Here is an 11,499-nt window from a genome sequence, read left to right on the forward strand (position 1 = left end):
GTGTGTGTGTGTGTGTGTGTGTGTGTGTGTGTGTGTGTGCCATATAACAATATAAACGGAAGGAAGAGAAAAGGCCGAGGACTGGTGGAGGTGGAGTGCACTGAGAAACGCATTTGAGACATTTTCGGGTTTCGTAAGAACACACAATCTGAAAAGAACAATAATTCTTTGTGTACAGAACGAATAAAAAAAAAAAAATTAAAAAAAAACCCTCAGTGCATGATTCCTTAAATATAATTCGCCTATATGTTGTAACAGAAGTACATGTAAAATGACAGTGAAGGTGGATTCTTGAATTAACCATCTGCATTTGTTATTAAGATTATTATTGTTGTTCTCAATAATAGCTGGTTGCATGGTCGGGTGATATGGTGGTGGTGGTGTGCATTTATTTATCTGCAAAGCTTTGTCTCTTGTATAGACCCTTTCACTGAGACATAGCATGTTTACTGGAAGCACGTTATGATGGAAACACGTAACCAAATTTAATGTTGTGGATTGGTTATTCATGTAGCATCGTCATTAGTTATTTTAATGTGGAGTACATGTACTGAGTCGACGGCGAATCATCTTCAGCCGTGTGTTTGTTAAGTGCTTCGACTCATGCAAAGGAAATGTATGCATTAAAAAAAATGTCAGTTGAAATGCGCATCATTTAAGCAATAATAACTGATACAATCGCTTTTTTGTCATTAGCCATTACAAGTTCATAGGCATACACACTTAATATCGATCAGTTGTCTCAGTGTTGCCGGAGGTCACCCTCCCCCCACCCCCACCCCCCCTTTTTTTCAGATACTGGAATTATTTGTCATGAACGATGTTTGTTACAAAAGAAAAACATACAATAATCAGTCCCACGTGATCTCAATAACCGCGTGCTTGATTCATTTGTTAAAATATGCCATTGCTGCTTTTTTTTCTTTTCTTTTTCCAAGCTACTGACAAAGCTTGTAAAGAGAAGAGAAACGGAAAGACGGGTGGAATTTTGAATAAGATAAAATTATCATATTGAAAATTTATGATAAAACATAACAACAAACGTGATGATGAGTCTATTACGCCTACAACATATATTTCAAACATGAAACAATGACCACAGAGCCCTTTCCCCAGGCACACACGCACGCTCCCTTCCCATCATCAGGCCTAACATCCGGGCTTTCGGGCACTGTCTGGGGAGGTCGCCATTCTTTCGTGAGTGCATTTGTCAACTGTCCATCGAAATAATCATAGTTCAAAAGTGTTTGTGTCCATACTTAATTAGAATACAGCTTTCTGTTTTTGAAACATTTCCCTTCATTTTGCAGAAGTAATCGAGGCTGATCATCGTTTGTGGAAGGCGATATGGCAATGCGACGTCCGTTCGATCCTGCAGCACACGAGTTGGATCCCAGTTTCCGACTCACGAAATTTGCTGACCTAAAGGGATGAGGGTGTAAAGTCCCCCAAGAAGTTCTGCTCAAACTTCTTGAGGGACTCCAACAGGACAGCAGTGCTCAGGATGCAGAACAGTCGCAATTGCAGTTCATGGGAGCTGTTCCGCGCTATGGTAAGCTTTATTTTTAAAATTAAAAAGTGGTTTTTCATTCGTTTCCAAAGATTCTAAATTCCGCAACAAAGAAAGAGCGTAAACTACAGTTTTGTGATGTTACTGGAGAAAGACCAGTGCAACATTAAAAAGATATTAAATTTCATGATTACTTATGCGATTAAATACATTGTCAGTGCATTATTATAGTGATGCAATCTGTGGAATGAAGACTTCCCATCGAACCATCCATTTTCAAAATGGCGGGCGTGGGCAAGCAGACACTTTTTTTCCCGCATGATTCGCGCATACTCATTTGAAAAGTCTGGAAGGGAGGAGGCGGGGCGTGAGAGGGGTTGGGGTTCATCAGTGTCACTGACAATCAATCAAATCAGTGTGTGCAAACTGGGAAACAGAATATATTTCAGCTGAATATTCATCAGCATTTTGTTTACTTTAACCCTTTCGCTGCCAGGAAAATAAGATTTAAGTGAAATCTATTTGCCAGGGTTTTTTCACAAAAAAACCGGGTATAGATTTTAACAAAATTCTGTGCTCATTGTTATTGGAGAAATACCCATAAAAGTATGTATGTTCTGAAAGGTAAATGAATAGAGAATACAAAATACATGTTTTCCCATTTCATATATTTTTAGTGACATGCTGTTGTTTTGAAATCAGTGTTTTGTTTTTTGTCACATTTTCAACTTGTTCATTGCAAACATTAGTTGGGTAATTTGCACTAAAATATCGTTTTTTCAGGACAGATGGATATCTCCACACACAAAATCGTACTGAAACAACCACAATAATAAATAAATTAAAAAAGAGATAGATACACAATGCATTGTGACTTTTCCAAGTGATGATGTGGATGTGAGGCCACGCCCCCGCAGTCTCCACCCCGCCACCCCCCTCCCCTCCTCTCCTCTTCACCCTCTCACATGGTCACTTTATCCAGTTCTTATCAGAATGCCTTGGCCGAGTGCCCAAGAAAATCACTTACACTGTGTCCTGCTAAACATTCCTGTCACTTTATGGCATCTGCTACACCTGTACAGCCGACATTAATCACTGATAGACATATCTTGGCCACTCTCTCGATTGCTTCCTTTATTTTCTGTCAAATCATCATATAAATGTTCTTCACTATTTTCTGCTTCGAATTTACGCTTCAATTCTTTCCAAGCATCAGCTAAAGAAAGCAGTCTTGGTTGATTTAGTTCGCCACGATCGCATGTCTTGAGCACGGCGTCAGTCTGACATTTTGTTGAGCAAACGAGGAGAGGAGCCAGACAAACACTGCAACCAGTAACCCAACCAAAACGTTCAAATAAAGGACTGCCTCATGACCTTGATGGTGTTTCTAGCTATGAATAGAATCTAAGAGATTCCCCAAGCTAAAGCTACCATTATTTTTGTCAACAAGCTTAATGCAAAGCAAGGAAAAGTCCGAATATTTCGATGACGAGTTATCTCGTCATTGTGGCAGCAAAGCATACATGCTTGCAATGACGAGTTATCTTGTCATATAGGCAGCCTAGGGGTTAAAGCATTAAACAAGCTTGTTTTTTCTTTTGACACTAGGGTCTGGTTTGCTGTCAGTTTCATCTTTATCCTGATTTTGTCTGATTCAGTTCCCCAGACCAAATAATTTTCATATCTTAAAGATTAAATCTCAACAGGGGACAAGGTGATTAAATATCACAGGGGGAAAAAAGGCTTTTTCTTTGTTTTTGGTTGTTAAGTGAACATTTTTTTTCTGAGTGCATTTTTGATTAGTGATACACACACCTACTGTACAAAAATATTTGGACAGTGATAAACTAAACACAACAAAAGGATCCCACTTTCGACACTGTATACAGAGAAGAACACCTGGCAATGGTATCAAAATTCATCCCTTTCTATCACCTGTATTAGTGTATAGTACTGTCATTGATGTACTTTACTGACCGCATCAAATTTTATTATGTGTGTGAACGTGATCATCTGAGGCTGGTTCCCATTCACTCTACTTTCCAACTTGTAATCACATTTACTGTTCCCTTTCATTGGGGGCAGGGGGGGATATATATATATATAAAGAGATAGAAAAAAAAGAAAAGTAACTAAATCACTATACATTTCTTTCTTTTTAAAAATCAGCATATCATCAAGGCAGGAAAAGAATCAGACTGTAGGAGAAAAGTAGCCCATAGAAAAACTGGTTTCACTTATTGTTGGATCAGACAGAAAATGAAGTTTGAAGCATGTGTTTCTCATTTCTCATTATTCCCTTTTGAGTGTTATATCCTGTATTTGTACACTTCGTATAACAGATTTTGTATTTGTTGCTCATTTGATATTTATCTCACTATCATTTTGAAATCTTGGTTATGCCATGGTTTATATTAATGTAAATACTTTTGACAAGATAATACTAAATAACAGTGTACTAGTGACAGTAATGAGGTGTTTCAAAATATCAAAAAGTTGGGGAATCTAGCTGGATGTGTATATTTACTATATGTGTTGGGATCCTCTTTAGCTATTTTCTGTAAAACTAAAAGTGGACTTTATGTTTGTGAGATATCTAGACACAGGTAAGGGGAAAATGTTGCTTTATTTTATATTTATCGTGATTATTTTAGTTTTTCGGTCCCCTTTTCAGCTGAATTTTACAATGTTTATTCCTATTTTGGTACCAGAAACAGGAACACTTTTGATAAAGAAGAAAAGTGTTGTTTTTTTTTGTTTTTTTTAACCTATAGACAGTGGAAGAAGAGTTAATCACTTCAAGATTGGTTTTGTTCTTGTTCGCCAGGTATCGGAATGGACTGTTCCATCACCCCACTGCGCCATGGTGGCCTCTCACTCGTTCAGACGACAGATTTTTTTTATCCTTTGGTAGATGATCCCTTCATGCAGGTAAATAGGATCTTGACACGCCTCCCTTTTTTATGAGGGGGAGAGTATTATCTTTCTGTTTCATCATGCTAGTGTTAAATCAGGTAGTATGTTTCAGCCAGATCTATGCAAATGTTCCAAAAAGACTTTAGCTCAAATTATAATTGTAAAAGGTAGAATACGTTTTTGTGGGAGCCATTGTTTGCTTTTAATGATGAACTTTAATATAACGATTTATTTTTTATTTTATATAGTGGCTTTTAGACTAAGCAGCAGCAGTTTTACTAATTGATAGGGTAGTTATTCAAACTGTATGTTAATGTTGCATCATGAGAAAACTGGTAATTGTTTTTCTTATTTTTGAGCAGGGAAAGATAGAGGTGGTTCGTATTTGTTAATATGTAGAAGTGGAAAATGAAGCTACAACAGGGGTTAACATGACAACATTTACAGTTATCCTTCAGGGATGGGTTGAAGGAGTAGGAGAAGAAGGGGGGTGGGGGGGTTGTCTTGTGTATTCACAGTGCGTTGTGTCAGGGCAAGATAGCCTGCGCCAACACTCTCAGCGACCTGTATGCGATGGGTGTCACTGACTGCGACAACATGCTGATGCTGCTGGCTGCCAGCAACAAGATGACTGACAAGGAGCGGGACACTGTCATGCCGCTCATCATGCACGGCTTCAAGGTCAGGGGTCAGCTCAATAGATTGGCTTCAAGGTCAGGGGTCAGTTCGATAGATTGGCTTCAAGGTCAGGGGTAATTTCATAAGATTTTTTTTTTTTTTTTTTTACAATGGTAAAGGTTCTGTGATTCTGGGTTCAAGTTCAGTTGTCAATTTAATGTCACATTTTTTTCCTGTTTTTTTTCCATAGGTTTTCTGCTGTGAGATGCAAGGTTAGGGGTCAGTTCAAAAAACTTTTTATTTTATTTGGTTGTTGGTTGTTCGTATTGGTTTTCCAATTCTGGATGGTTGTAGAAACTTTTTTGTTGGTTGTTCGTGTAGGTTTTCCTATTCTGGATGGATGTAGAGAAAGTTTCCACACTGGATCAAAAGTTGGAACTTAGCTGAATATTTCAGTGGTTTCACACTACCACTGCAAAACTAATGCAGGAAAGTCTTGGGTTGGATAGGTGACTTTAGGTTCTAAATTAACTTCAACATTTCTTTGTTGTTTAGCAGCAATGAAATTAGTCTTTTGTTGGTTCTGACTTAGCTGCAAATTTTTGTTTATTTCTGTGGATATTTTTCCAGGTTGTTTGACTGATTGACTTCACTTTTTTTTCTTTGTTCTGTAATGTTTTATCAGTATATCTACCTTTATGTTGTTCATGTGAAAACAAATTAAGAAACAAAATATCTTCAGTAAAAAGAATTTTATATTAGATTATCGGGGGAAAAAAGAGAGAAAATGTTACTGCATAATCATTAATGTTTGCAGGTTGGCAAGGCTAAGTTCACGAATATTTCTTTAGGTTTGATTACATTTGATACCTGTTTTTAATCTCAGATATGATATGTTTGATGTAATATGCTGTTCTTCGAGTTGAGTTGTTCTTACTGTATTTGAGATGATTTAGTGGTATGTGTTATTGGGCAGGGGTGGGTTGAGTAATTTTTACAGTATTTGAGATGATTTGGGGGTAGGTGTTATTGGGCCGGGGTGGGTTGAGTAGTTTTTACTGTATTTGAGATGATTTAGGGGTAGGTGTTATTGGGCTGGGTTGGGTTGAGTAGTTTTTACTGTATTTGAGATGATTTAGGGGTAGGTGTTATTGGGCCGGGGTGGGTTGAGTAGTTTTTACTGTATTTGAGATGATTTAGGGGTAGGTGTTACTGGGCCGGGGTGATTGAGTAGTTTTTACTGTATTTGAGATGATTTAGGGGTAGGTGTTATTGGGCCGGGGTGGGTTGAGTAGTTTTTACTGTATTTGAGATGATTTAGGGGTAGGTGTTATTGGGCCGGGGTGGAATTGGGGCCAGAGGATGTTACAGTGGACTGTCCAGAGGCCTGAAGGAGTATGGGTTTCCATGTGACAGGACTGTGCAGAGGAGGCAGGCGCACAGGTGACGGGCGGTCAGACCGTGGTCAACCCCTGGCTGACCGTGGGAGGTGTGGCTACTACAGTCTGTCAACCTAACGAGTTCATTCTGTGAGTCCAGTGAGCAGATTCCCCTTTAGTGTGTTGTCTTTTTGTTGTGTCAGCTTGACTTATCATTTATCTCTTATCCCTAATTTTTTTGGGGGGAAATATTGTTTTATTTTTAATTTTAGATAGAAAATTTCCTTTTAATTACACATACTTAACCGTGATCCAACTAGTGCAGACTCCGGCAGGGGTCTGACATTCCTGTCCTGTGCAAACCGATAATCCCTCGGAAGTAGGTAACCTCCCCTTTGTCCTGCTAGCTAGGGCCCTCTTTTTCCGGCAGCCATCATGACTCCTGTTCCTGTGTTCTTCATACAGCTAAGCTTTTTCGTATTTTCTGCCTGTCTGTTGATTCTCTGGCGTTCTTGTTTTTTGTCAAATTATGTCTCCAACCAGGTCCCATAATTATGTAGCTCGATTGGGCAATCGTGCTAAAATTAAGGTGCGATCGCAATCGATTCGCTGACACTCTGGGCCCTCTACTCCTTATCCCTACTTTTTTGGGGGGGAAATAGTGTTTTATTTTTAATTTTAGATAGAAAATTTCCTTTTTGTTTGTTATTTGATGTGCAAGTTTTATCCCTTATTTGATGTGCAATAAAGGATGTAGCGGGTAATGATTGATAGGTAATGAATCATATCATCACCACCACCACCACCCCACCCCACCCCCCCCTCGCCCATTGTTTCCATGCCGGAAGGTTAATTGGCTTAACGTTCAGAACTAAAAGATTTTCTAAGGAAAGCAGATTGATCCATATTTGACACAATACTTAGCTGAGCAGACCACTGATGAAACCAAGGGAGGTAGGTTTTCAATATTAGAAATTTAGCCCTTGAGAGAGCAAAGTTTTATGCTTTGATACCCCACTTGACAAATTATCAGCTATGTTTTTTTCCTCGGTATTTTTGCCCTTCCCAGATTAGATGTACTCTGCATGAAAGATTATCGGATACATTTTTTTGCCCTGACATTTCTGCACTTGGCACTGTTGCCAACAGCCCGGACAATGCTGTGGTGGGTGATGTGCTGGTGTTGACCAAACCCCTGGGGACACTTGTTGCTGTCAATGCTTACCAGTGGCTGGACCAGCCAGAGCGCTGGAACCGCATCAAGCTGGTGGTCAGTGAAGACGAAGTGCGCAAGGCGTATCAGCGTGCCATGTTCTCCATGGCCCGTCTTAATCGTGTTGGTGAGTGCTCAGGGTTGTCGCTTTTGTTTTTAGGTCTTTTACGTTTTGCATGTCTGTGCTATTTTAGATATTTGGTCTTTTGCATTTCTACCTATGCATGTGAGTATTTTATGACATGACAGTTTGGGAAGGGATTATACTGTTTTTCTGCACATGCCTTCTGGGGGTGGTGCAAGGGGATGGGGTGGTCACCTGATTTCTTGTAGCTGAAAGGAAGAAAGAAAACAACAGTGCACTCCTTCTATTCCCTGTTCCATAGAAAGACAAACAGATAACTCAGTGCAACAAAAAAAGATAATTTATCATCATTTTTAATAATTACCTACTATCGAAAATTGGAAGAGTTTGTTCCCCTGGCATGGGATTTCATTGGTGATTAGTGCTGGGGGTAAGTGGATTGACTGCATGAAGCCACTGTCACTGACACACAGTTCACTCTGGTACTGACAATTCAAACACGTGTTTGCAGCGGCTCGACTGATGCACAAGTACAATGCCCATGGAGCAACGGACGTGACGGGATATGGGTTGCTGGGCCACGCCAACAACTTGGCCAAAGTGCAGAAGAACGAAGTGGGCTTCGTCATCCACAACCTGCCCATCATTGCCAAGATGGCTGCCGTCAGCAAAGCTTGTGGCAACATGTTTGGTCTTTTGCAGGGTCATGCGTCTGAAACATCAGGTTGGGTGTTTTTGTGTCATGTCCTTGACATTAGCTCTTCCCCCGACTTTCCCCGCTCTTTTGTGTATTTATTATATATGCAAAAAGTAAAGGAATATGGTTGCCATCATAAGCCCTTATTTGTAATGTGTGGCCCTTATATGTAATGGGCGTTTATGGTTAAATGTCTGTGACTGTTTCGTTGCAGTCTGCCTGTAGTAGTTTTAGTCTTTAACACTTTCTTTCTTTGAAACAAAAAAAGAAACCACAGTTAAACTACTAATTGTTAGTATTTTTTTCTTCACTGTATAGATCATGTTTTTAGTTCTGAAGTGTGTATGTTTGATACTTTTGAAACAGTAAAAAAAAAAGCCAGAGTTTAATTAATGATGGACTTTTTACCAGGTGGGCTGCTGATAGCATTGCCACGTGAGCAAGCTGCGGCCTTCTGCAAGGACATTGAGAAGCAAGAGGGCTACCAGTCTTGGATCATCGGCATCGTGGAGAAGGGTAACCGCACTGCGCGCATCATCGACAAACCGCGCGTGATTGAGGTTCCTGCCAAAGACCGCGAAGGGGAACTGTGGTAGCGTTGCAGCAGCTGATCATGTGTGTGAATGTCTCCATGACTCGCCCACGTGGGCCCAGCAGGAGAGGGCAGGGCCTGGGAGGTACAGAGGTGGCAGCTTGTCCTTGCCTGGCTCGCAGTGCGTTCAGCCATGTCTCGATTTTCCGTTTGAGCAGGGCGGGGAGTTGTGGCCTGGCTGAGTGACCTGCACGTCCTCTGTCTGCTGGCCAAGTGGTTGAGGAGTGTGACCATCTTATCATTGGGGAGTGTGACCATCTATCATCCGTCATGGTGCAGATGTTGAGCAAATGACAGCTTACCTGTGTAATCTTTTGTGCTTCTTATTTTAACCACATTTATTTTTAGCTGTTGTTGTGACTTAAAGATTGTAGAAGGGATTTCTACTGGTGGAATATATCCTTTAGTACTTTTTTCTTTCTTTTTTTTTTTTTTTTCTTTTAAGAGTCTTCTGGGTTATGGAATGGGTTTTACCATCAGGCTGGGACTATGTATGTACGTTTGCATTGAAATCTCATTTTTTTTCATGCCACCCACTTATGTGTTCATCATTTGACTATGAATTGGTTGTTATGAGAAATCACTTTGATATAATTATTTTCAGTACTTTTGAACCAGCATTGTTTGTGTGACGATATTGGGGCATTTGGTCCACCCCATTTTATGAATGAATTTAAAATAGACTGTGCTGAAAGATCTATTTTAGAAAGTGTTAATGTTCTACTTCTGTCTTTGTTGAATGGGCTTGATAACCTGACATTCAGGCAGTCACACTCTTGTTTCGGTGATAGAGTGCTTGCTCGACATTTTCCAGTTTCCATCAAACACTAATACATAATCTTAAATGTATGTGGTGTCATCTCCAACCATGACCCAGTGGGTATTGCTAGGATTCAAACCATTGACCATGCAGACCCAGGAGACTAACCACTCAGCTAATAAGCCCCTTTACATGTTTGAGATGGAGTGGTGGTAATTCAAAGCAAGTTGGTAGAAATATACAGGTAATATGCAAAGGTTGGAGCAAATTCTGACAAGTAGACAGAAATGGCTGTTGATGTGTGGGTGGGATTGGAGGGGAGAATATTTTGAAAGGTATGTATTTCAGTCAAATATCAAATGCCAGTCAAGAAAATAAAAGGTTCTGGAATCCATGCACTGTTGACTGATTCTTGTGAAGGAGCAAGCATTTCCACCCAGTTTGTGGTGTGCTTGAAGTATTGTGTATGTGTGTTGCATGCGGAGACTGACTTTGGTTGTGATTGCAATGGGTCACGGGACCACATGATGCAAAAGACAGTGAACCCTTTTAGAGGTCAGATGGTCAAAAGAGTTAAAGCTCTGCTCATACTTCTGCTGTCACACTTTTTAAACTTTTCACGTTTTTAAACTGTCCAAAGCAATCATTTCCTCTTGCATCTGCACTAAAATGTTTTAAATTGCACCCACACCCACACAGAACAGCTGCCTTCACATTATCATTCCTGGTAGTTCTTAACAAATGACTCGTATAATTTCAGTTGTAAAATCATACTGAAAAAATTGGAACAAATCAATTGTGGGTATTAATCTGCATTGTTTGGTTCAGAAAATGAAAAGACAAATTTGTTACGAGAACATTATCTTTTAAATTGTGTTCAAACAATTCAATCTAAAATCTAAAAATCTAGATTTTTACTTGAAAATTTAAAATACAATTTTTTGTTCATTTATATAACCATGCTGGATATTTATGTGTTACCATAACCCACCAGATGCCAACACAGATTTAAGGATTTTGAATGTGTATATTGTATCTGCCAACTGTGCTTTCAGGGGAATGGGATTGCGGCACAAGCAGATCAGCACATTCATTTCATGACCTCACAGTAACAGATCAGAAATTCATCACTTACTAGACACTGGAGATACATTACCAGACAAGATGAAGATTACCAAACAACATCAAGATTAAAAATCCATGACCCTTTGATTTAAAATCCAACTCTACAGTCTAACCACTTGACTAATGCACCCTTATAAAAAATGTATGAGAATTGCCACATGTATTCGTAGGTGCATGAATGCACATGTGTATTTTGTAATTGACTGACCATGTGATTGAGACTTGAAATTTCTGTATAATGTACTTATATAATTATGTAAATGAACACACCAAAAGTGCTCACTTGACATTGAGAGCCTGTCACCATGTACTGTGAATTACAGTAGTATCAAGTGAACATGTGTGCCCTGAAAAGGGATTAAAAATCAGAAGGGGAAGAGAGCAGGAGAATGTAACTGCAGAAACAAACGAGTTTTTAGGTCATAAATGTTGAAGTAAACGTAACCTTTTCCGTCTGAAAATTGAGAGCAAAATTATTGCATACCTGACTTATTAAGATAATTATATTCCTTAATTTTATTAGTGGTTCATGATAATGGCAAATATTTTTGTTTGATTAATATATTTTCAACTAAAAAGAAGAAAAAAAAACCCAAAGCAATCA

At 39.3% G+C, this 11,499-nt stretch overlaps 1 protein-coding gene across 1 annotated transcript; it reads left to right on the forward strand.

Moving 5' to 3' along the window:
* Nucleotides 1–1,154: 1,154 nt before the first annotated feature.
* LOC143299709 (inactive selenide, water dikinase-like protein) lies at nt 1,155–10,164 on the forward strand. Its single transcript, XM_076613083.1, has 8 exons — nt 1,155–1,197; nt 1,311–1,552; nt 4,338–4,441; nt 4,958–5,107; nt 6,461–6,573; nt 7,573–7,763; nt 8,233–8,445; nt 8,830–10,164. The coding sequence occupies exons 2-8, from the start codon at nt 1,348–1,350 to the stop codon at nt 9,012–9,014; spliced, it is 1,161 nt and encodes a 386-aa protein (XP_076469198.1). The 5' UTR covers nt 1,155–1,197; nt 1,311–1,347; the 3' UTR covers nt 9,015–10,164.
* The last annotated feature ends 1,335 nt before the right edge of the window (nt 10,165–11,499 follow it).

This window comes from Babylonia areolata, chromosome 25 (assembly GCF_041734735.1).
Source record: "Babylonia areolata isolate BAREFJ2019XMU chromosome 25, ASM4173473v1, whole genome shotgun sequence".
Taxonomy (NCBI): Eukaryota; Metazoa; Mollusca; class Gastropoda; order Neogastropoda; family Buccinidae; genus Babylonia; species Babylonia areolata.